Source organism: Anolis sagrei, chromosome 1 (assembly GCF_037176765.1).
Source record: "Anolis sagrei isolate rAnoSag1 chromosome 1, rAnoSag1.mat, whole genome shotgun sequence".
In the NCBI taxonomy this organism is placed as follows: Eukaryota; Metazoa; Chordata; class Lepidosauria; order Squamata; family Dactyloidae; genus Anolis; species Anolis sagrei.
The window spans coordinates 231,308,406-231,335,563 of NC_090021.1; the positions used below are offsets into that span (position 1 = coordinate 231,308,406).

At 43.2% G+C, this 27,158-nt stretch overlaps 1 protein-coding gene across 1 annotated transcript; it reads right to left on the bottom strand.

Moving 5' to 3' along the window:
• Window positions 1–631: 631 nt before the first annotated feature.
• CHPF (chondroitin polymerizing factor) lies at window positions 632–22,876 on the bottom strand. The gene is made up of 4 exons (XM_060772819.2): window positions 22,167–22,876; window positions 10,901–11,465; window positions 8,301–8,483; window positions 632–2,827 (listed from the first exon to the last, which is right to left on the bottom strand). The coding sequence occupies exons 1-4, from the start codon at window positions 22,478–22,480 to the stop codon at window positions 1,562–1,564; spliced, it is 2,328 nt and encodes a 775-aa protein (XP_060628802.1). The 5' UTR covers window positions 22,481–22,876; the 3' UTR covers window positions 632–1,561.
• Window positions 22,877–27,158: the final 4,282 nt, after the last annotated feature.

Sequence of the window (27,158 nt, forward strand, 5' to 3'; positions counted from 1 at the left end):
CTACAGAATATCCTTAGTTGTACTTGAGATACCTCTTCTCTCTACAAACAGTTGTGTTATATTCCTTTTAGCACAAGAGTTCTGGGGAGTTGCTTTATCTCAGCTTTGGCCAAGACACTTGAACAATGCGCTCTGGTTGGCCAAAAACAGAGCCAGTCCTCACTTTGACACCTCTGCCATGATTGCTAATAAGTTTCTTCTGCTCAACAACCAACCCTGAACCTATATCTCTTTAAAACATTATCAAATTACCCCAGGAAACTTGGTTAGGACAGCACCAGGTGAGGGAAACTCAAACCATACCACCTGCTTACAAGAGATCATGAACTCTTGGGTATTATATTTTTTTTTCCAAATCTGGTGAGGTGATGGGCCCTACCTGTCCATAAGCTAAAATGCCTTCATGTAAAAAAAAAAGCTGAAAGTGGATCATCCCATTTTAGTAATGGAATAATAATAATAGCTCTGATGTTTTCCCCTTAGGCATAACTCTTGGGTGCATCAACAAGAGTTAGTTTTAGTTTGTTATATATAAATACACACTATAGGTAACAGCATAAAAAACAAGACGCCGAATTCTGTCTTCCCAACATGGATGTAACTTAACATAGAAAACCAGAAACAAACACTGTGTGCTTCGCTCCAGTTTATTAAAATGCAAGACAAATGTCCCCAATCCCCGTGTTAAATATGAACCCACTGGAGAGCCAAGCTCTCTTTCTCCCCATTCTGGTCCTTGCCTGCTCTCAAGTCCAAAACTCAAGCTGACCAGCACAACCTATGTGGGTTGAAGAGTTCTGGGCAACCACACATGGTTAGCAAAGTCCACGTACCTCCAGCTCAGCCATTTGCCAAAAGGAGGCAGGCAAACGTCAGAAATAAGGATCGTTCCCACAACGCCAGAACCAGCCTGGCAGCAGAGACAACTGTTTCTTCTATAGAAAGCTACTCCCAAGTCTGTACCTACCTCTTCCTCTTTCCAATACTGATCTGAGGCTAAAGCAGCCCGAGTCAGGGTTTCCAGGGGGACTGTCGCAGGATAAATTCCTTTGCCCTCCCACCCACAGAAGAAACCCCATTGTTCCCCTGTCTGGAGTGTTCATGAACTTAACACCAACACTGCAGCCAAAGGGCTGAGCAGTTCTCCTGGTTTCTTTCCCAATAGGCCAGGATTCTGCCCCAATGTCTAGCAACCCAACCTCTTCCACTTCAGCACATCCCACCCTGGCTTATGCAAGGGTCCTCCCTTAAGAGACCTGGTGCCCCACAAGGCAGAGGCTACTGCAGCAACAAGCAATCCCAGTCAGGAAATCCCAAGGCAGGTCCTGCCTGACCTTAATGTGAGGCTTGTAGGTCTGGGTGAGGGCCTGTGCTAGGAAAACACAGCAGGACAAACACAAGACCAGGACCCATGACAACCCATGATTCCCATTCTCATGAATGGCCTGCAGCATAACCCATAACGCCTGCCAGAGTGCCACCCTAGGTTCAGAGTCTGAACAGTCATTTCCAGTTCTCCTCTGCCATGAAGTGAATGCAGTGGAGAGTGTGGGGCAAGTTCTCATGTGCTGTTGCCTTGCTCCTGCTCAAAAAGCACCATGGCCAGCTGGGCCCGGGAGCCCAGGCCTTCCAAGCTGCTCTGCACACAGCGATGGTACTGCTCTTCACTCAGCCGGGGGTTGCAGCTCTGCGGCCTGTAGTGCTGCAGGAGGGCAGGCTCCACAGCGCGAAAGACATGCAGGTTCGAATACTTGACAAAAAGGTCATATATGTCCATGGTCTCTAGGATGTCCTCATTGTCCTGGGCATCAGCTGCCATTCGGGTGCGGGCCGCCATGTAGTCAGCATTGTAAAAGCAAGCTTCGTTGAAAGCGTCGCGGTCAAAGTGGCCAGCGTCCCGCACCAAGTCCAAGCCAGAAAGAGGCAAGGGCTGGTTGTGGAAAGCAATGGTGGGGTTGTAACCCTGGAAGTGGATGGGAAAGAAAACCTGCCAGCTGTTAATAGTGTTCATGCGGCACCGGTTCAGGAACTCAGTGGTGACCTCAGTGCTCACACCAGCCACAAAGAAGAGGGTGTCCACAGGGTGCTTCTTGGAGATAATGTCCATCACCTTGATTTGGGAGGGGGCATCTGTCTTGACACTGATCCAAGGGATCTTCACTTGACTGTAGCGCCGTTCATACTCAGTGATGCGGGCTTTCACTGCCCCAAAGACGTCATTTTGAGCAACTTGTTGAGCCTCAAAAGGGTCGTAGATGAAAAGGAAGGTCAGGACCGCATTCTCAGCATTCTCAAAAGCTGCTGTGGCATAAACCTCCAGGAAACGCGTGGCATAGTCCCGCTCTGCTGCTGTCAGGGGCAAGATGACGTTGACCCGGCTGGCCTCAGTCACGTAGGGCATTGGGATGATCTCTACCTCGCTGAGGGGGCGCAGCAAGTGCACCCGCTTGGCTAGGGACCGGCTGTGTCCCTTCTGGGTCACCACCTCCAGCTGCAGATCCAATGTGTACTCCATGCCCCGTGTGGGGTCAAAGCGACGGTAGCCATTCAGCAACTGCTGTTTGCGCACATGTAGTACAGGCTGGTAGCGGCGGTTCAGCTCTTCTACAGCTTCAGTGACCACATCTGCAACATCAGCAGCATCTGCGCCTCGAAGTTCACACTTGGGTGCCCCATCCACACAGGAAAAAGCTGACTCTTCTGTAAAATAGTCCCAGCGAAGCACCTCAAAGCGGGTCTTGGGTTGGAAGGGGGGGGCAATGCCAATGGGCCACGTGGCACTTAGGGCTCCATCTGCCGAAAGGCTGCTTGTATTCTGGATCTCCAGCTGCAAGGAGAGAGAGACAGCAACAGAGAATCAATGAGGTCCAGAAAAGCTCATTCCCACAACCCATGACGCCTCTCAAAAACGAAACCTGGAGGCCCTAAAATCGAGCTCACTCTCATTGTAGCTAAGAGCAGATCCTGCTATTTCATTTAAAAGTGAACACTTTCCCAGCATCCACACACAAACAACTCTTTTGAATAAATCCTCCATCAGCAATTCAGGTCTCCTTGCTTTCTAGCCTTCACCTTTTATCAGTTGCACTTAGCATTTACAAAACCGATTTTGGAAATTAAACATTGTGCAATCTTTATATTTTTTTCCTCATCATAACACATTTGTAGTAGAAGCCAGTGTTATACAAAGGCAGGAAAAGGAGACGGAGATAATGGCTTCCTCCAAGGCTATCTGCTGACTTCAGCCCTGGTTTCCCAGACCCAAGGTCTCTTCCAATATCTTTCTCCCCCAGCTCTTCAGCCTCTTTCCTCCTTAGTCAATCAGCTCACTTTGAGACACCTTTGACAGCACTGCATAGGCATGAATTCCTTAAGTTATGCACAGCATCAAGATGACATTAAAATACATTTCATTACTTCAGCCACAAGATTTCTTCATTGAGCATTCTGCAGAAGGAGCCTGGCATTCAAGTACCCATCAAGGAGGGCAAGCCACAGAGCACATCAGAATAGCCCTGGTTTGTATTCAGAAGATCTATCTATCCCATATTGCAGCATATTATCACCAAAGATTGCAACCACCATACATATGGAAATATAACATCCTGCCACCTGGTGGCAGTATTGCCACATAGTATGAACCTTTATTCAAGGCTTCCATACTTGTGCACTGGTTTTCTACAAAGAACAAAAACATTGGTACAGTAAAAGGTGTGTGTGTGTGTTGTGCCAAATATCTTGCATATATATTTATTACATTCATATACATGCACACACACATACATGATATAATATATTTCTATCTATCATATATGCATATATGAGATGGTCATTCAGGGACTCAGGCCATCTAACTCAATATCACATAGGCTGATCAGCATTGATTTTCTAAACATTCAGAGGAGAGTCCTCCCAAACTACTGATGCACTGAAAGAGCCATGGCCTTATGTATGTGAAATACACTCTACCACTGACTTATTATTGTTTTTCCCTCACATGAAATGGCTATAACTTCTCCCTAAACTGCGATTCATTCCTTGGTGTGCTCAGAACTTGCAACTCCTCAATAAATTTAGCTCCAAATCACAGCACTATTTGATTGCATGGCTGTGAGTTCATCAGGTCAGAATGCAAAAGCCAATAATCTGATACCCTGAGTCTTCATTTGTTTGCTAAAAGTGGGTCTCTAGTTCATACTACAAACATGAGCACATACATACATTGTTCCTGCAAATGCCCCAGTCTTGGCTTAACTTATCCTTAGTTGGTACAGTGAAAGTCTTTCTGCACTGTCATCTGGAAATATATGGATTTTCTTAATTTAACCGAAGACGACAAATCCTGAAACAGTGTGTCTGAAGAAAAGAGCTGAAATCCACAAAAGCTAAAATAAATTAGCCTCAAATTCTCTTATCCCTAATTTTTTTCCTTTACTTTTTGAAACTTATTTGGTTTTGATGCTTGAGACAGACCGCTTGCATTTATATCTGTTTTAATTATCCCAATTTTGGGATGAAAGTGTGATATAAATAATAAGAGTAATAGTAATTATAGCAGCAGCTGTTTCAGGCTGCTAATCTGCATTGTTTTGCTGATATAAATATATTAGATAATGCATTTGTTTATCAGTGTCTATGGATAACTGTTGAGGTACTACAACCAAGTTAAAATGGCTTTGAATCAATGTTAATAAATACCTACTTGTTTTTGCTTCCTTTGATGCTTAATAAAGTTATACCAGTATATCATTATCCCATATAATTACTGCTTTCTTACTTTTATGTATGTAAGGCATTGAATTTTGCCGTTATTTTTGTGTTTTGAATCCCCCCAGGGGTGAGAAAAGCGGTATAGAAGCACTATAAATAAATAAATAAATTCCCTGCATTGTTAGACTAAACTTCATTCTTGTTGCGGTGCTGCCTACTATGTTTATGCTTACAACAATTTCTAAGTAAATCTGATTAAATTCCTGGATTTTGCTTAAGAAATCCGACCTTTGGCTTTGCCCTTGAAGCTCACCTAGTTGGGCTTTGCTGGGGCTCTCATGTTACCTTGGGTGGTGTGTGCATTTAGACCCGGTGCCTCTCCTGAACAGTGTGGTTTCAACTCATTTTATGCTAAGATTACCAGGCTGTTTCGGTCTGGAGCTCCCTCTTTTCTCCTTATGACTTTTAATCTGGCAACAAGCACATCTGAGACTAAGGTAAGAAGAAAGTGGTAACTCCCTTTGGATTAGGCCTCAGTTCACAATAATAAAGATCAGGGTTAGCATCTCATTTGCTAGTAGGGGGTAGATTTGCCAACTGCAGGTTTGATCAACATTTACTCTTTGCAAAACATTTCTTCACAGCTGGGGGTGGGGTGGGGAGAATGTCAGTGCTTTTCTTTTTTTCTTTTCATTCTCAGGCAAACATGGTATTATTAAAGAGCACATTTTTGTTAATTTATAGCAGACTGCAATGGATTAAATATGGTTAGGCTAGACAAATTATAATTACCCTGATTAATCTTGCTCTGATGTTTATCTGTGCTCAGACACTACCTGCTGTGCTAAGATCGGACCTTATGCTGGGGGTCAGCCGAGCACACAGAAATTTGCTTCCTTCCTGGAGGGCTCTTCAGGAGAGCTGCCCCCTCCTTTCGCCTTTGTTTAGAAAGTGGCTGAAATACATGGGGAATTTTAGCTGTCAATATGCGTTTTGGGGGGGCTCAAATTACCAGTCCCGAGGCTATTATTCTTTCTGCCCATTTCTTTTTTCAACAAATAAAAAAGATAGGTCAGAATGAGTTTTCATTCTTTATGACATGCTTCATTATATATTATATTCATATGGATTATGCCACATAGCAACTAGAAAACCAATATATAATACAGCCAGTCAGAAACTTATAATCCTTGCAATTTTATCATTCTTATTAGGAATTTTCAGATACAGTGGGCTGTTAGTATCTGCTAGGATTTGGTTACAGAACCCCTCATGAATACTGTAATTCATGGATGCTCAAATCACATAATATACAACTGTTTAGTAAAATTACATCCCTTATAGAAAATGGCAAAATCAAGTCTGTTTTGGATTTTTTTTTCAAGCAGTGAATAATAAAATCCAGGATATGTGGATATGGAGAACTGATTGTAAAATAAATATAACACACTAAGAAAAGCAGTGTGAAAAAAGAAGAAAATACAGAAAAAGAAAAGTAGAAAAAATGCTATTATGGTAGACTTTAGCATTACTTCTAACCTCCTGGAACAAGGCCACACAGCCTGGAAAACTCACAGCAACCCACTTTATCAGGACAATTATTACAATTCAAGGCAATATTAAAGTACAGGGTTAGTCAAAATGCATAGGCCAATAAGCCATTCAATTGAATGGCTTATTGGCCTATGCATTTTGACTAACCCTGTATTAATTTACCACAGGAAAAAGTCAGGGTGCAACACTAAATATAAATATATATGAGTCCTACACATTAGTAAGCACTTTGGTTCTGTGATGTAATGCTTTTTCCAAGTATGTTTTAATGTATCTTAATGTGATACTGTTTCTACCTCATAAGCCAAAACATTGGAATAAATCTGAAAAAATAAAGAATACTAGACAATTCCACACTTATACTGTAGTATGTAGATCAATCTTGATGGTAGCCAGCCTCAGACCTGCCAATGAGATTAAGAGGCAGACAGCTGTCTGGACTCACCTGTTAATTTAGCAAAAGCAAGCCTTCACTTATCACTTCTTTGTCTGTTCTACTAGAACGTGCACATGTGAAACTCTGCTTAACATTTCATTTAAGGCAGTTATTGCAACAATGCACAATAAGGTTCTCTTTGAGATCATCTGGAGTTAGAAAGATTTCAGATAGAGATTATTAGGCAGACAATCTATATATTTTAATCTCACCAAGTACCTTTTTCTCCAAGGTTTATAATTTTAAAATGTTTGGTTTTGCCTTTTCCATTCAGGGTTGTTTCCACGTATAATTAAACAATTAGTACTTAAAAATAGATTGGGAATCTCAATTCTGGTTTCACCACAGAAAAGAAGTGGTGGGCAGTTGTTCTGTGTTAAATTCTGCAATTCACCTCTCTTCTCTGTTATTTTCCCCTTGACAAAAATGACCAGTCTCAACCACATTTCTGATGCTGGAAACAGAAACTTTTTTTTCAGTGCTGAAGCAGAGAGTTGGGAAAAAGAAAAGCACACACACAAGCAAGGACATCTCCTCCCCTTCTTCATATCCATGTCCCTCTGCAGTGAAATCATAACAGAAAGGCAATAATGAGGGCTTACAATACTGTGTCAGCAGCAAAATATGCAGACCTGCCCTCAGAGACTGTGGGTGTTTCAACAGAACCCAAATCTTCTCCAGTTTAATTACTCATGAGATACAGAGAGAGAGAAATAAAGTGATGGAGAGAATGACAATGCTTGTGTGGGTAGAGTGGGACAACTAACAACCACGGCAGTTAGGTATTTGTATCTATAACTAGCCATCCCCTGCCAAGCGTTGCTGTGGCCTAGTCTGTGTATATGTGCTTTGTGTGTGTGTATGTATTTGTGTATATGTGTATATATGTGTTTGATTGTGTGTGCGTGTGTGTGTGTGTGTATATATATATATATATATATATATATATATATATATATAGTTTTGCGCATGAGTTGTGATGTATTTTTATTTTTTGCTTTTTAAGTCTCTTCTGCTGTGTTTTTCAGTGTTTTATGAGTGACGGTCACTCATTGGTCTAATACGTGTATTGTGTCCAAATTTGGTGTCAATTCGTCCAGTTGTTTTTGAGTTATGTTAATCCCACAAACCGACATTTCATTTTTATGTATATAGATAGGGCTACAGAAGCTTGATGCTGCAGATGATTTTGGACTGCTAACATTCATCAGTCCCAACCAATAAGAACAATGACAAAATGAAAATGGGAGCTGCAGTCTAACTTTGGAAAATTCCCAAATTTTGGTTTCAAAAGAAAAAAATGTGGTAGATACCATTAAAGATGTTTGAAATAACCCTGAGCAGCAACTGGGAACTTTTGCTCTTGGAGACCACAATTCTTTGGAAGCAACCTGTCAAGGCCAAAAGTGCAGAGGGTAGGTTCAGCCAAGGGTCCTAGTTGGGGCATGAACCAGCAAAAGAGGAATGAGCTGTATGGCTTTATCCTATTACTCCTATTACTCCACCAACTGAGGCATAACAATAAACACCTCAGTGAAGACTGACAAACCTTTCCCAGCTCAGCAATTTACAAAATGAGATATAGACACTCCTTTCTTACCTGTAGCTGCTGAATCTCCCGATACGTGTGCTCCAATTCTACACGGGCAAAATATCTGTGCAGCCGGTACATTTGGATAGGGTCCAGCACGGGATGAACAGTGAATGCAGCATTGAATCGTGGATCACTTTCCCTCTCAGGGTCTGTATTCTTTCCAAGCTCAAAGTACTGATAATGCAGGCCCTGAGGGAGGAGGGGGAGACAGTTTAGAACTGGAACTTTAGGTTATCTATTCAGATATGTCTATGCAAGGGTTATCTAACATTTCTCTCTAGGTGTAGTAAAACTAAAGAGAGGGCTCAGCTTTCACCTTGGATACAAGGGTGATCAAGGATGCATCCCTTCACAAGCAATTCCCTAGTCTTTGCAACTGTCTTCTTTTGAATGCAGGCAAACTCTCTCTTTTGTAGAAAAGAAAAGAAAACTTTACTTTTTCTTGCTGTGCCTTCGGAAATTAATACAAGCAAGTTATTCTTGAGCTAGGTTGGTGTCTTGCTCACTGCCACACACTCTTTCAACTGTCTGTTGACATTTTTACTGTTCCTATAGCATGCATGCCAGAGGGGGAATACACAACCCTCTTTGTGGGCATGCACACTATCACCCCAGCATCTGCAACCCCCCCCTCCCCCACACTCTCCAAAGCCGGTTCCAAAGTGCCCATGGCAGGGCTCTGCTGAGGGGGCAGCTGTCAAGAGAGTGGTGGTCAAAGCAGTCCCCCTCAGCGAGAAGGATGGGAAGGCAGAAGCCACCAAGGTCTCAGCGGCAACAGGAGGAGAGGGCAGAAGCCCCCCAAGGAGCGGGCCAAGGCGGTGAAGCCGAAGCTGAGGGCTGGAGGAGAAGGAGTCCCAACTGCCATGGCTAAGCAGAAGGGAGGGAGGGGAGGCGGTGCGCACTGGAGAGCACCTGCCCAGGATGACTGCACAATGCAGTCTCCAAACAGAGCAGAAGGAAGAGGAAAGGCCGGTGAAGTGGGGTGGGAGAAAGCCATCCTGTTGGGGTGGCTAGGTATCAACACCTCTCGCAGGACCTTCAGGAGAGGTCTGCCATCACTCTCCTTTGAGTCTGAGAGAGTGTGACTTGCCCAAGGTTGCCCCACAGGGTTACATGGCTGCGCATGGATTCAAGCCCTGGTCAGGGTCATAGGGAACATCCACATTGTAGAAGGAAGCACTTAGGCCTCCCTTTTACTGCCCTAGCTCAGTGTTGTGAGCACTGTCCTTTTTTCGGCAGAGAAGGCTTGTAAAACTACAATTTTCATGATTCCAGATGACCTGAGTGCTGCATGTATTGCTCTCAAACTTACAAAGTATGAACCAAGGTTAGACAAATTATCAGTATGTATACAACAGCAAAAAATCACATTAATTGTTCAAAAGCATGTTAAATGCTAACAAATACAAAATATTTTTATCATTGGAAGCTCATTAACAAGATGTTAATGTATGAGTTTTTTTTCCAAACCAAAACCTCAGTATTCAGTTTAAATTGCCATGTTAGCACTTTGCGATAAATAAGTGGGTTTTAGGTTGCAGTTTGGGCACTCAGTCTCTAAAAGGTTTGCCATCACTGCTCTAGGCCCTACTCACCTTGCCCTTTTCCATAAGTAGTCACTATCAGTTTAGATCTCATAGGAGAAATCAGGAAGGAGAGAAAAAGAGAGAGCATGTTGTTCAGACTACTGTTAACTAGAATAGACCTGTTGTATTAAAAAAACTTAATTCAGGAAATATTAAAATAGAGCTGAAGTTAAAATGTCACATCCCTTTATGAGGACCATTTCTGTGAAGTGGGAACATTTTGGAGACTTTCTGGGGGCGCTGGTAGGCAGGAAGTGCCTACAAATAAGCTGGTGAAGCTCCATTGCCCTTTAAATAAAGTAGTACTGGAGGTGGAAAAAGCAGCAGCTCCCCACAGGCCCTGGTCAAAAGAGAGCATTATGCCATGGTGAAGCATCATACCCTGGCACAATTTCGGTTAAAAATGGCTCCAGAAGGAGCAAAGCCTTTTTTTTAAAACCTCCCAGGAAGATAAGTGCTGGGAGGTTTACATTTTTCATGGTAAGCTTCCTCATCTTCACCCTATACACAAAAACAGAGAAATACATCCTAATATCTGAAGATCACAATAATCTGCAGCCAGATTTCCGCACAATTGCTCTACCCTAACCAAACTGACAACATATTTCTGGATTAAATATGTCAGTTTTAATTCTTTTAAACTGGTGAGGTATTCACTATTCTTAACACAAATCAACTGACAAGATCAAAAATAAGACCACCCTAAATCTGTGTTGAGTGACGGAGCACCAGGTGTCTAGGCAGACACTGAGAAAGCTGTCAGCACTTATGCATGAGCGTGAACAAGGCAGATGCACCGAATGCATGTTAGGGCTGCTATTCATGTGACAGCACCTCCTACATGAGATACCACTTTAATTACTGCAAAAAAAAGATCCCGGCATGGTATTTTCATGAAACTAAACACCAATGTTCTCTCTTAGGGAGGTTGTGCCAATGAAGTGGGGGGGGGGGGGGGCTTCTATGTGGTGCAACCCTTAATGGAGAAAGTAGAGCCAAATCAACAGAAGTAACACTCACCTCATGCTCTGCCACACAGTCCACCCCTGTATAGTCAATAATGCAGCGACCCAACCATTCATCAGGACGCGCACTCAGGATGTCATTCCGGCAACTTTCCAAGTGTGGCTGCAAGCGCAGGAGCAGAGCCCGAGAAAGCAGGTAGCCAAAGCCACCATAGCAGTAGCGTCCGGGTGTGTCACCACCAATGAACTCCTCTGGCCGGCCCATGTAGAGGAGAGTGTTAATGCTGAGGTGAGATGCCAAGTGGTTCACACGATGAGCCTCCGTGTAGGTGTCATCCTGGACCAGGAAAATCCAGTCAAAGTCTGCCACATAATGGTCTAGCACATATTTGATGGTCTGATACATGTTCCAGATAGGCCTCTCATCACCGTGTGTCACCACCATCATGCCGTGTGGTACTTTGCGCCCCCGTGTGCCTGTGAAGTAGACCAGACGCTCCAGTCGGTGGCCTAGAGTGCGGTTCACTGCCACGGCCAGGGAGTTCAACGTGTTCTTCGAGGTCAGTACCCCCACAAAGAGACGCTGGCGCATGCCCAGCTCCGTGCTGATGTATCGAGTCCTTTGGGAACAAGTGGTGCAAACCAAAAAGAGAGAACATGAGACAACTGAGCAGGAAGATGTCTTCACCTCCTTCACCCAAATCCTTATCTACCAAGGAAAGTATGAGCTCAGCCCTATGTTTTTTAAGAAGCCCACAAATTCCCTTTGCACCATTTGAAGAACAGGTATTTTGCACTGGCATCAGCTAACATAAGAGGAAACCTGTTGGATCAGACAAAAGGACTATACAATCAAACATCCTGTTCACACAATGGCCAACTGGATGTGTATGGAAGCTCACCACAGGCATGACTTCAACAGCACCCTCCTGCCTATGCTGCCCTAAAACGAATATAAAAGGCATGCTGTCTGTGGTACTGGGTGGAATATATCAAAGATTAATAGCATCAAGACTTCTGAAGGTCCATTTATTCCCTAAAATATTCTATTTTTATCTCCCATATATGTCATAGTCTTTCAGTCTTAAAGGAAGGCAAAGGCAAAAAGCCTCTGTGAACAAACCTTGCCACTTTAGATGTTGACATAAATTAAAATTATTTTAATGTACACAACAACTACATCTGTTATAGTGAAAAACTGACCTATTTTCCTGTGGTGTATATGCACAGGGATAAGTACGTTTGCTCAAAACAGACAAAAGAGAAACTACTTTGTGAGGTTATTCCTCATATACATACGTTTTCAGCCAGCTAGCAGGAGGAAGTTACAAATGGGTAGTCAAAAGCCTGTCTCCTCACCCACAACCAGACCACAATCACATGGAAAGCATAGAGGCTACAAGAAAGTTGTTCCCAGCTAGCAAAGGGCACTTTAAATCCCAGTCACAATAGAATCCCAAATAGATGTTCTCAATTGTTCATCATCATCCACTGTTAATTTTATCCCTCAAATCCTCTTTTTTAACCACTAATCATATACTTTAGGTTACAAATTTATGCTGCATGTGCCTTTTGCACTTGAAACTGTCCAACCTATTGTTGCTGCTGGTACTCCTACTGTTATTGCTTTATGTTGAAGTTTGCAGAAACCTTGTTTTAGGATTTTCTTGGACAGTTGTGTGTATTCAGAGGGGGTTTGCTATTGCCCTCCACCGAGGCTAAGAGAGTGTTTCTTATACAAAATCACACAGTGGGTTTCCATGCTAGGCAGGGATTTCAACCCCACTCTCCTGAAATGCAAGGCTGCATCAACACTGTACATTAGGATTTGTGGTATGGTGACACACCAGCACCTTTTTGGCAGATAACATGTAAAATTACTATAATTCCATAGCATTTAATCATAACAGTTAAAGTGGTGTCAAAAAGCTTTAATTCTATACTATTGACACATCCCTAGTCCTAAAAGACACCAATTCTACTACACTGATTATCTCTTAATAGTACTTCTACCGTAGACATTGATAGTACAACAGAGTATACTACAGAAGGTCTAGCATTGTGGGCATTCACCAAACCTCAAACACCACTTGTTTCATTAAGTGCTGCATGTTAACTGTATAAGAAATGAGCACATTGCCATGTTTGTAGTTCAGTTTTAGAACACTCTGCCAATACTTTATGAAAAGGCTACGCTCTCTCTGAAGAGAGAGATGCATCTAACAAGTCATTAAGAGTGCAATGGGGGGGGGGGGGGGGACGACGACAAGGCAAACACAGTCTCCTTGTGCTTTCCAAAATGCACTGGTATAATTGAGCTGCTAAGTAACAAGTGAACTCTTTCTCTTTGGGAACTCTATGGCTGTCCAAATTTGCTGGGGTGGGGGGAGGGCTGACAGGGTTATTCCCAGAACAAACCAGATATTAGGTTGCATCACATATTTGATCCACCAGTGTCCAACTATGACAAGCAATAACCTGAAGGAGAAGCCTTAGTCACCATAATCCAAGCAGTCATAATGCCAACAGTCAGAACAGTATGAGGTGTCAACTCCTTACATTTCATCAACATCAGGACTGCCACAGCAACAGCCAAGTTTGTGTTTTGTGCCCAATTGCATACATACACACTACAAAATTTCGTAAGGATAGGCATCACTTTTGGAGTCAACTGTGATTCTGGCAATTATTGTAAGAAATGCGGAGGGGGGTAGGAGAAAAGGAAGGAAAGGCTCTACTATGTATACTCCAGGAAAGGTCAGATGTTGTAGTGCTGCCCTCCTCCTCTTCTGAGGAAATTCCTGCTCCATGTTGTGATATATTCATTTTCCACCAACAAGATGTGGGCCTGTTTTCAAATTCCAAACCCCATGACAAGTGGGATTAACCAGCCATCTGATCAATACCCCCTCTATCATTCAAATGCAGTTTCTATGATTACCAGTGACTGTACAGTGGGTCAATATGTGTATGTGTGTGTATTTATACATACATACACACACACACACACATATATGACATGTCAAGTGTTTTAAGGGAAGTTGTAACTTTCATCCAGTCTGCAGGTCAGAAACCGAGTTAAACAAATGAGCAATATGCCTCAAACCAGATCCCCCCTTGACCAGGTCTAAATCTGTTCCTTTTCTGACCAAAGAACAAGCCATCTGTAGCCTCCCTCATTACACAGCCCCCTAAGGAGCTAATCCTAATCCCTAGATGAGTAGAAAGAGGCAGAAGTGGGAAATAAGAGTATTGTCAAAACTAGAAATCCACTGCTCAGGATTTCTAGTTCCCATATTTTCATCACAGCTAATGCTGCGATTCATGTCTTGTCTACATCTGGCTAGAATATCTGCATCTTAAGGTGCTAGGTAGACATTCATATTGAGATAGGGTCTCTGTAATAACAGGATTACATGTTTAAGAGAGTTGTAATAAGCAATATGAGGGAAAGGAGATTTAACTGACTTGTTGTGACAGTACAGTACAATCTGGAAGGCAGGTGAGACTGTCTCTTACAATTAACTGCAAGTTTAACTATTCAAATGCAACAGGAAACCATTCTTACCACCACCACCATCCCCTCCCCATCTCCAACCTCACTCACACAGTAGGCTCATTCATCCCCACCACTTCCTGCCCATCTCTCCCCCTCTCTTCCTAGAGGGGACAACAGGGCTCATTCAATCCCTCATCCCCGAACCCCCAATCCCCACCTTTATTTGGGGCACACAGGGAGAAGGGAAGGAAATGGAAATGCTGAGAATCTTGTTAGAGGGGGCCATAGAAGCACTTTTCACCCTCCCACTACATTCTAATAGGGAATTGGTTGAAGGACAGAGATTAGGAATAAAAAAAAGTCTGAAAGCAGCTCTTTGCAGCTTGGAAGGTGGGAAATTAATTTCAGCTCACTCTGGAGAAACTGGCAGGCAAAGAAGAGGGTGGAGGAGAGGAAAAGACAGCAAGCACAAAGAATCTGGCACAGAGAAAGAAGATGTTAAGGATAAGAGCTCAGCATAATTAAGCCTTGCTAAGTGCAAAACAATTCCCTAGAAAGGGGAGGAAAGACTTAAGAAACATAATAAGGGAATGCAAAGTAGTAAAAGCTGGACTCATGGGGCCTTCTGGATGGCCAGAAGGAAGCATTAACCACATGTAACCATAGAACAGAGAAGGGAGGGTTGGAAGGAGCACCAGAACGACAAGCATTTTTAACTAAGAGATAGATAACTAACAAAGGAATGTGTGAATCTTAGAGCTTGAAACCCACAAGATCTCCCAGCCTACAGAGTTAGTGATCAATCTCTCAGAGCTGTAGTCCAACAAGATAACTTTTCCAAACACTAGTTATTTGAGGAACAGAAAGGCTCTTGAACCCTTCTCCTTACAATGACCACACACATTTTTTACTCAACTCTGAGGAAACCACAGAAATTCTAGGATGTTGCTCGCTTTCGCTGTCAAAGCTTCGTGTCTTTATGCAAGCCTTGTACCTTGGAAGTCAACATTATATTTAAAGTTAAAATGTGCTTCCAATCCACATGGAAAGCTCTATCCGTGCTTATTTACTGGACAGGACCTGTTTCTTGCTGCAACACAAGGTTAGAAAGGACCACTTGAGAAAACAGCACCTGATAGTTTTAATACAGAGGTATCCCTGTGGGAAGAGCATATCTAGGGACACATTCTACATTGGTTGGTGTGCTAGGAGGGGGAGGCAAAATGGAATTTGAAGAACTTAAGATTAACTAGGTTTCACTTTAGTACAGACTTTGGTAGATATGAATCACTTCTTCAAATGCAGTACAAAATAATATTCAGGTCTCAGGTTATAAAGTATATGTCTACAGTTCTGCTGAAGGCATTTTCTAGGACTTTTTAGAATCCTCCAGGGGAAATAATCATCAAGTCTATTTGGGGCAGAGGATAAAACAATGGATTTTCAGGAAGGTCTTCCTCACTGGGATTTCTTAACACTCAATGACCCCTTTTCATTGCAGTATTCATATATTCTTCCCATACTTAGCGTACATACAGAGACAGGCATGTAACCAAAGGAAACCACAAAACATTCCAGGACCGTGACAGCCCTGTGCGTGTTATTGGCAAAGACTACAAGATAGTTTATGAACTTATATGGAAGCTGGCAGGGCCACCCACTTAAAGTGACAGATTTTGGAGAAGCACACAAACAAACAAACCCTTTCTGTATAACTATGAATTAAAACTTCATGGGATGTTAAATCAAGATCTGAAAATATGAGAAAGTACAGAAATGGCCCCTCCAAGCTCTCCTCCTGTTTTGGATTACCCCCCCCCCCCCAAAAAAAACCCCCCAAAGAAAACCATAAATTAATATAGAAAAAAATCTAAGCTACCAGCCAAAGTGTACTTCATGCATTTTTGTTTTTGCAGGATATTCCTGAGAACAATGCACACTCAATCATAATGGATGAGGCTATAGGTATACCTCAGTTAATGAAACCTATGAGAAAGATGCTTGTTTTTACATCTTCCCAAACCTCCCCTTCTTGTACTCTGTCTAGAACAGTGGTTCTTAACCTGTGGGTCCCCAGGTGTTTTAGCCTACAACTCCCAGAAATCCCAGCCTGTTTACTAGCTGTTAGGATTTCTGGGAGCTGAAGGCCAAAACATCTGGGGACCCATAGGTTGAGAACCACTGGTATAGAAAGACATTTTAGTAGCATTGGCAGTGGAAGCATAGTGAAAGAGGGCTGGAGAAACAAAGACATTTGGTGTAGAAGTATATTTACCTGTATCAAGTAAATATTGTAATAAAGCTGGAGCAGGGAAGAAGCAGGGCTCTATTCTGGCTGATACAACCAAAGCCATGTGTGTCTTCTTACAACAGGCAAGATAAAGAGCAGCAGTTTTTTAAATCTTTTACAAATCATGCATGAACACCAAAACACAGAACCAAGAGGAGAGCAGATAAGTCTCACCAACTCACCCAATCACATTTTTAAAACCATAGATCTGTAAGTTTGGTGACCAAAATGGGAATCATTACAAAAGCAGAGAAAGAAAGAAAAAAAATCTTCACTGGAAGCTTTGAAGCACTCTCTAACAGACTTCCAATATTCTTGTTTACCAGTGACACTCTTATCTGACCTGCTTGGATCATTTCACTTGTGCTTTAAAAACATGCTGAAACACATTAAAGACACTCTTGTTCTTGTGATTCTTTCCATGTTATTTCTGCCTCTGGTACCGAAGTTTCAGTTAAAGAAATAATGCCAAGGAACACATCTGTTTCATTAACTGAGGTACACTTGCAATGTGGCTGCTGCTGCTGTTTTTTAAAAAACTGCTGGGAAATCTGGGAGTTCATGCTAGGAGAAGTGAACCTGTATTATTTAAAGCCCTTTCTGAAAGCAGGAAGAAAGGAATAGTCCTGCTGGTATACATTTCCACTCCTAAAAATACATCAATAAGCACTCTTGTGGTGTACCACTATAGGAAATGAGTTCAGAAGTCCCATTGCAATTTACAGTTTTTAGAAGTTGACACATCATTAATGCAACAAATTTAACAGCTGATGCAGGAAATGTCCCAATACTTATTTTTGAGAGATGAAGATATTAATATCCCACCTTTTATTCCACAAGTATTAAGCTCAGGAATATACCTGCAACAGACTGGTTGACATGAAGGGCAAAATGCCTAAATCACTTCAATAACCTGTACACAGACAATATGTGACCTGGGCCCCTTTCTAGATAATCCAGGTTATCAAAGCAGAAAATCCACATTATCTGATTTGATTATCTTAGTCTACATTACCATATAATCCAGTCCAATGTAGATTTTATACAGCTGTGTAGAAGGGGCCTTGTAGCACAAGAATGAACTGTGGGTCGCACTCATTTCTACTATGAACTCCCTGGGTGACTTTAGTTCAACTATTCTGTCTCAGCCTCAGGCCCCCTATCAAATATTGTATTATATATAACAGAGGTGCTGGAGGGATTGCAACTACATAATACACATGATGTATTTTAAACACTTGGAAGGCCGGGCACAAATGTTAAGTATAACAATTACATTAAGTAGTAAAAAATAACCTTCTGAGATAGGTACAAAGAAGCCCAAAAAGTAGTTGTGTGACTCATCCCACAACCATCCCTCTTGTTCAAAAGGAACCACAGACATCCTGCTTAGTTCACAGTGGCAGTAGCCACCCCCATCTTAGCCCACCTCCTTCCAAAGGAAGCTATTTGTACCGAAGGACTTCCTGAATAACAAGAGCCATGGCCTTGAGCTTTCCCATGGGAGATCTTAAAAGGAGGGAAGCAATCTAAGGAGGGAATGAATAAAGCAGTAGGGAAGGGGCTTAAATGTTCACAGCAGTTTGGTTGAGATAACTAATATGTCACAACAGCCCTGTATCATATCTTTCATAGCTTTATCATGCTATCAAAGCAAGACAAAAAAAACCCTTTCCTTTGCCTGCAGAGTCCCAAAAGCTCTTTCCAAAAAGTATTTAGTTTGCTATCTGTGACTTCAACCACCAAAGGAAATGACTTATGAATCAGCAGACAGAGAATCAGAGCTGGATTGATTCAGTGTGTTACTTACAATAGGTCACTCTTTCACAAAGTATGCAGTGAAACTAACGAATACACTATAAGAAAATGTGGCGCTACATATGCATGTGTATAAGTCAATCTCATGCGTAAGTAAAGGAAAGGTTTTGGGGACAAAATTGTGTGTTTTGATATGACTTGTGGATAAGTTGAGGGCTCTTCTTGAAAGAGTAGCAAAAAACCACTGCTATCTCTGGGGGCCAGCTATAGGTGCCATCTTTCTGCCCAACATTCAAATAGGCCAGAAACTGTTCCATGGTGATCAGTGCTTCTTTTAGATTCCCCCGAGATGGATAAGGTTTTCACCTTTTTGTCACCCTACACAGAGATGGGGGTGACTCCTTTTTCAAAATAAGAGTTAAGGTAAAGTACTTACATAGAACCATGGAAAGTCAATCCAAGTGTTTTGAGTTGATTTTTAAAGTAACATTTCTGGAGTTATACCCTAGTATATACAGAAACTGACAGCTTTAAGGGGGGGGGGGGGAGACGCAGATTTAAAGACTATCAATATTTACCAGTCATGATGACTGTATATTACATCCAATATGAGATGGCTGCATGCTTCTGTACACACCAAGGAGCTTCCCACTTGTGGGCTTCTCACAGTCATCTGGTTGGCCACAACAAGGACTAGGTAGACCTTTGGTCTGATCCAGCAGGATTCCACGTTTGTTTAACAGTTGTGCTTATCAGGTCTGAGCCAAAAACCAAGCATTGGATACATGATCTAGAAGGCACAGGTTTAGGCCTCACCTGTGTTTTGTTTTAGGGTTTTTATGTTTGTTTGTTTGTTTGTTTTCACACTTATTAGTTTTTAACTTTCTCCAATTACAACTTATACTCCACACACCTCTACTATGCACCTTTTATCTACTTATACATATTTTATTTCATACCTTTTTTCTTCCTGCCCCCTTACCCTTATTTTGTGCCAACTTCACCAGAACCAAGTCCAAAATTTCATTGCATCTATTGGCGGCTTGTACTCCTTTCTCTCATTAAAGACATACTCAATAAATTTCCCCCATATTTTCCTTCCCTCATCTGTGTTAAGGAAGGATTCACTGAGTGTCCTTAGTCATCACTTTTCAGGCCATGTTCTCCCATCACCCATGTCATGGGTTATCAAGAGGAAGAATACAATACAATCCCACATATATTGTAGTACTTCACTAGTCTGCTGTAATTTAAAATGAAATACAAGTGCACAATTACTTATGCTGTAGACTCTCAGGGCCCTTCCAGACAGGCCCTACATCCCTGGATCTGATCCCAGGTTTTCTGTTTATCCCAAAAACTACATCTGGCAGTGTGGATTCATATAATCCAGTTTAAAGCAGAAAACCTGGGATCAGATCCCGGGATATAGGGCCTGTCTGGAAGGGCCCCCAGGTAACTGGAACTCAAGCAACCAGAACTCTCAAGCAACTGGCCAAAAAAATAGAATAAATAATGTATACTGCCTCCGCAAAGCTGATTTTATAGTTGAGTAATAGTGTTACATTACATTTGTCTTTATTTGCTTTTAATTAAAATGAGCATTATAAAGGTTGGCAACTAAATCAAAGCAACATAGTATTTCATTATTATGTCAGCACAGAGCTTATGATATGTTTTAGTATGGAGTATAATACTAGTTAGGCCTATTTTTAACAGCAACTCTCAAGCAACTACAAACTACATTTATCCAGCATCTACCAAAAAAGGAGCTACTAAAAATGCACCTCTGCACTTTGGCATACAGGGAGGAAGGGGACTGGAGTACTTTAGCAATGCCATTGAAAAGCAGGCTGTCCTATCTGTACTTCGTGGTCATTATGATACACTTAAGAACAGCTAACAGCCAATACTTACCAAATTTTAACGGTGCTGACTAAGTTAGATGTCTTACTGTTGATCATGCTTTTAAATGTATTTGTTTAGTGATTCGTTGTTCAATGTTTTTATCTTGATATTAATGTTTTTGGATTACTATAATGCTGTTATAATTATATATTATGTTTTATTGCTGTAATATTTTGGTAAATGTTGGGCATTGATGTTTGCCTTTGTATGTGTAACCTGCCCTGATTCTCCCCGGGGAGATAGGGCGGTCTAAAAATAAAGTTTATTATTATTATTTGAAACACAACAAGATTAGTACACAGCAAACAAGATCACTCTCCTGGCTGTTGTATTGGATCACATGTCAGACACTTCTCAAGTGTCTAGGACTGTGTGATGTATCGGCGTATAATGCGTGCAGATCCCAGTAAGGTGGCCTTCTGCAGCTGGCAGATGGTAATTTTGTCAGCGCTGATTGTGTTTAAGTACAGGCTAAGAGGTCTTTAGGCACTGCACTCAATGCACCGATCACCACTGGGACCACCTTATTATTATTATTATTGACACAAAAGCACAGTATGTCACAGCAAACAAGATCCATATGCTGGATTTTGTATCACAAAATCACAAGTTGAACACTTCCCAAGCATCTAGGACTGTGTGATGTATTTTCAAATGATGCGTGCAGATCCATGTAAGGTGGCCTTTTGCAGTTGACAGATCATGATTTTGTTGATGTTTATTGTTTCCAAATGCCGGCTGAGATCTTTTGGCACGGCACCCAGCGCGCCAGTGACCACTGGGACCTCCTGTACTGGTTTATGCCAGAGCCTTTGCAGTTCGATTTTGAGGTCTTGATAGTGGCTGAGTTTTTCCTGTTGTTTTTCCTCAATGCGACTGTCACCTGGAATGGTGACATCAATAATCCAGACTTTTTTCTTTTCCACAATCGTGATGTCTGGTGTATTTTGTTCCAAAACTTAGTCAGTCTGGATTATTATTATTATTATTATTATTATTATTACCAATCACCATGGGTACCAGTTAACTGTGTTTACTGTATTGCAATCCAGCAACTACACAGGGGCCATTAAAAGACTGGAATACTCTGCCAACACACACTTTGGTTGGACCTGTTCCTGAGTATATCTGACCTCCAGATTCCAAAAATGGCACCTGTTCTCCCTCATTGCCTCTAGCTTTCAAGATAAAGACATATATACCAGTCTTCATCTGCCAAGCTATAGAAAACCATGACAACCAGATCTAAGAAACTATGACTGATGTGGTCTATCTAATGCAATTTCAGGAATCAGCACCAAATAAGCCCTGAAGCCGGCCTAAAACCCAAGAAAAACTGTGTTGTTGTTGGGCTGTGCAGTCATTCACGGAAACCCAGACCACTTCCACACAGCTGAATAAAATCCCACATTTTTCTGCTTTGAACTGGGATATATGGCAATGGAACTCTCTGCCCTGGAGTGTGGTGGAGGCTCCTTCTTTGGAAGCTTTTAAACAGAGGCTGGATGGCCATCTGTTAGGGGTGCTTTGAATGCAATATTCCTGCTTCTTGGCAGGGAGTTGGACTGGATGGCACATGAGGTCTCTTCCAACTCTATGATTCTATGAACTCGCTTAACCAAGTTCAAAGCAGATATTGTGGGATTTCCTGCCTTGATATTTTGAGTTATTATATGGCTGTGTGGAAGGGGCCCCAGTGACAGGAAAGGAAGGCATAACTTTTCCTTGGGCACCCAAGGCCCACAAATCACAGGAACAGCAGTGGAAACACAAGGCAGGAGCGGAGATTGTACCTGGGGAGATGGGCATGTGTTGTATGCACCCCCCCCCCCCCCGCAGCCTGCTTTTCTCCCTTGGCCGAGGTACCTGATGGTCTTCTTGGCGGCCTTGCCTGGGTTCGGGGGCTTGTAGGGCAGGACGCGGGGCTCCCAGCTCTGCTCGGGGTCGGCGCCCAGCCCCCCCGGCACGGAGTTGGGCTTCCGGGCCGCGTTGCCTTGGTGGGGCTGCGGGTCCAGGCCCCCGTCTCCATGGAGGCCGCCGCCACCCGCGCCGCGCTGCCCGGGCCCGCAGGGCTCCTCCACCCAGGTGACGCTGAGCAGGCTGAGCGTGAAGCCCAGGGAGACCCCCACCACCACGGGCCCCACCGGCCGCAGGAGGGACAGCACCAGGGAGAAGCGCATGGCGGCACACCAGGGGACGAGGCTGCTCCGCGAATCTCGCAGCGGAACTAGAAAGAGTGGCGCTGGGGTTCCGGGAGGGGAAAGGGGGTGGCACCGGCGGTCCGCTCACCGCAAGGCCTGGCGGCGGGCGAGCCTGGGCCCTGGGAAAGGGAATTGGCCGCTGCGGCTGCCAAGCAACCAAGGAGGGCAGAGCGGGCCCGGGCCGGCGCTGGAACGCCTTCCTATTGGTCCGGCGCGGAGGGAGAAGAGGGTCTGCTTCCGTTCTCGCGGAAGGAGGGAGGGAGGGAAGGAAGGAAGGAGGGGGCGGGGGAGAGGGAAGCGAGAGAGCGTCACTCCCGTCAGTCTCCGCTGCAGGAGCCCCAGGCGCCGCTGCCGGGCCGTCCGACGTGTCACCCCCTCCCGGCCCCGCCCCTTCCAGGTTGCGTCATCCGCTCGGCCACGCCCACGCCCTCTCCAGCCAATCCTTGGCCGAGGAGAGGCGCCTTCGTCAGAGCCCGCTTTAGGTTTCCCAGCACGATTCCAAGCGAGGCCGGGAAGGGAGGGAGACGAGGCCTGGGAGCTGGTTGCGCAATCGGGACAGACAGACCCTATCTCCTCGGATCTGATCCCAGGTTTTCTGTTTATCCCAGATTGTCTGGCCGTGAGGACTCATATAATACAGTTTAAAGCAGAAAGCCTTGGATTAGATCCTGGAATATAGGGCCCTTCCACACAGCCCTATATCCCAGAATATCAAGGTCGAATCAAAGAATCATAGAGTTGGAAGAGACCTCATGGGCCATCCAGTCCAACCCCTGCCAAGAAGCAGGAATATTGCATTCAAAGCACCCCCAACAGATGGCCATCCAACCTCTGCTTAAAAGCCGCCAATGAAGGAGCCTCCACCACACTCCAGGGCAGAGAGTTCCACTGCTGAACAGCTCTCACAGTCAGGATGTTCTTCCACATTTTCAGATGGAATCTCCTTTCTTGTAGTTTGAAGCCATTGTTCCGGATCCTAGTTTCCAAGGCAGCAGAAAACAAGCTTGCTCCCTCCTCCCTATGGCTTCCTCTCACATATTTATACATGGCTATCATGTCTCCTCTCAGCCTTCTCTTCTTCAGGCTAAACATGCCCAGCTCTTTAAGCCGCTCCTCATAGGGCTTGTTCTTCAGACCCTTGATCATTTTAGTCGCCCTCCTCTGGACACATTCCAGCTTGTCAATATCTCTTGAATTGTGGTGCCCAGAATTGAACACAATATTCCAGGTTTTGGACACAATATTCTAGATAACCCAGTTCAAACCAAATATTGTGGGATTTTCTGCCTTGATATTCTGGATTATATGGTTGTGTGGAAAGACCCATAGTTTCTTGTCCAGTTGCCTTTCCGTTTCGAGGCTGTGGCACATGAGGTACATCTTCACTGTAGAATGACTGCGGTTTAACAGCACTTCTGCTGCCTTTGCTCATTGCTAAGGAATAATTTGGAGTTTTAATTTAACAAGTTCCTTAAGGCCCTTCCACACAGCCATATAACCCAGAATATCAAGGCAGAACATCCCACAATATCTGCTTTGAACTGGGTTATATGACTCTACGCTGTCATATATCCCAGTTAAAATCAGATATTGTGGGTTATTTTGCCTTGATATTCTGGGTTATATGGTTGTGTGGAAGGGCCCTTAGTTCACACTCAGATAATGTGGGATTTTCTGCCTTGATATTTTGGGATATAGGGCTGGAAGGACCCTAGTAGTTATGAAATTGGGCATAATAATAATAATAATAATAATAATAATAATAATAAAGCACTTCATTGATATTCTGCCCTTCTCACCTCAAAGGGGACTCAGGGCGGATCACAGCACACATACACGGCAAACATTCAATGCCGCTTTGTATAGACATTACACAGAACAGAAGGAGGTGTGTTGTTTTAACTCAGTGTCCAGCTGTTTTTGGTAGCATGGAAGGTTGGACTCAAGTCCGGCCACAGGGGGTGCTGTCGCTCCATCTTCTATGACGAAGAGCCGTCAGGACTTCCTCCTTCCTTTTGGTTGCCCAGCATTTTCTGATCTTTCTTTATGGCGTCGTAAAACACTAACAACTGAATACGAAAATCTGGGGCAGCATCTGACTGACCCCTACATTTCATAGAATCATAGAGTTGGAAGAGACCTCATGGGCCATCCAGTCCAACCCCCTGCCAAGAAGCAGGAAAATAGCATTCGAAGCACCCCTGACAGATGGCCATGGTGTAAGCCTAAATTTAGAAAGTCTTGATCACATCGATAGGTGGACATGAAGGATAGCCTTTCCTGCTACCGACATCTTTATGTCCTTCACTCCCACCCAACAGTCATTCAATGGCACAGATTCAAATTCCATTTTTAAAACAAAAGTGCATTGAAGTTCAATGAGATCATATTCTGGCATGGACTTTTAAAAATATTTTTAAAAGATTTTAAAGATTTAGATGGAATCTCTACAATGCTTTTGTGGAACCCTAGGATTCCACATAACAGAGTTTGGAAACTGGGTTACTGTAAGTTTGGAAATTGCTGCCTTAGAAATTATTACATATATTTGTTGTTGTCCATTCCCATCAAGTTGATTTATAGATGTTGCTTTCTTCAGCACACTCATTGTTGCTTGGCTAGACATCTACTGATTTTCATCATTGAAATATTGGATATTATGTGCTTGAAAGTCATCAAAGGCACCATCCACACTGTCATATAATGCAGTTCAATGATTTTGTGAAACTGTATTACCATTATATGACAGTGTAAATGGAGCCAAATAAAACCTTACCCCATGTTTTCAGTTTTTGATTGCAAATCTTCACAAACCAAGATTTCCAAACATTTAGGTAGCAGAGGTTATAGTCAGTAAACAAGACATCAAGTGCCGTGATTTAGCCCCTCATCGTATTTTTACCTGCCTCTCCTCGTGGCTCGAAGGAGATTACAGCATAGCTAAAAACACATTATCATTATATAAATATACGTATTAAAACTTATTTCTACAAAATACATATATTAAAACACACATCCCTGTGGGATGCCATATAACACCTCCTTTTTTGAGGAGCAGCTATTCCCAAGCGCCACCATCTGGAACTTGCCTTAGAGGTATGACAGGAACCACTGCAGCACAGTGCATCCGATTCCCAGCCCCCCCCCCCCCCCCCGGCGTTCTACAAGGATACCATGGTCAATTTTATCAAAAGCCGCTGAGAGGTTTAGAAGCACCAACAGGGACACACTCCCCCTGTCAGTGTTGAGACATATATCATCTACTAAGGCAGTGGTTCTCAACCTGTGGGTGTTTTGGCCTACAACTCCCAGAAATCCCAGCTGGTTTTCCAGCTGTTAGGATTGCTGGGAGTTGAAGGCCAAAACATCTGGGGACCCACAGGTTGACAACCACTGTACTAAGGCAACCATAGCAGTCTTGACTGTATATCCTGCTCTGAAGCCAGTTTAAAATAGGTCAGGGAAGTGTGTGTCATCCAAGGCTGCCTGGAGTTGGAGGGCAACTGCCTTCTCAATCACTTCGCCCAAAAAAGGAAAGCTAGACACTGGTCTGTAATAGTTAAGGTCCACAGGACCCAGGGAGAGCTTTTCCAGTAGCAATCTAATTACTGCTTCTTTTAAAAAGGATGGAACGTTCCCCTCCCAATGCAGTAATATTTTTTTGTATTTGAGATCAAATTGCATCTCCTCTCTGGATGACCAGCCAAGAGGGACAGGAACCAAGAAAGCAGGTTGTCCTCCTTACTTGCCCCAGCAGCTTGTCTGTATCAACAGTATTCACTAATTGAAATGGATCCAGTATAATCCCACTCACAGAGTTTCTGGACACCTTGTTCACTTGTGTTCCTATAACATCATCTAAGTCAGCTCTTATGTTTCACAGATTTTATCTGCGAAATTGTTATTAAAGGCATCACAGTGAGCTACTGAAGGGTCTAGCAGTGGGTCTGGAGGGGAGGGAACATGGGTTAAGCCTCTCACCACTCTGAACAGCTCAGCTGGATGTGAATCTACATATGCAATGCTTGCAGGAAAAAAAAGCTTTCTTTGCTGCAGGTATTACCATCTTATAGGCACAAAGGTGCCCTCGATACCGGATCTTGGTGCATAAAAGTCAAGTTTTCCACCATCTGCGCTCTCATCATCCTTCCCATTTCATTTCCCTGAGGATCTCTGTATACCAGAGAGCCTGATTTGTAAGGGGTCGGAGAGGACGTTTGGGAGCGATCATGTCAATAGTCCTGGCTAGATTTTGTTACATGAACAAAGCTGAATAGAGTGGACTCTTTCTTTAGGGATCAAAATAGCAAGTAGTCAGCCAGCACCTGGTTACTTTGCATATTTATTCAGAAGTAATTAAATTCAGTGTGACTAATTCAAAGTGCTGCAAAATTGCCACCCACATGTAAAAGTTCTACAGCGTTACTTTTAAAAGTCTGTCTGGGAAGCCTAATGTGAGAACATGTGATCTTCTCTATCATCTTGTAGGGATAACGTTTTGGGTTTCACTCTGGATTATGTCTGCAGCAATACCCTATAATTGGTAAAGCCCTTGAGCCTCTACAATTTCATGTCCCACAGTGTATTGCAAATCCATGAATAACTATTCCCCTTATAGAGCTCAATGAACAATGCACATTAAATTTGTATGGGAGGT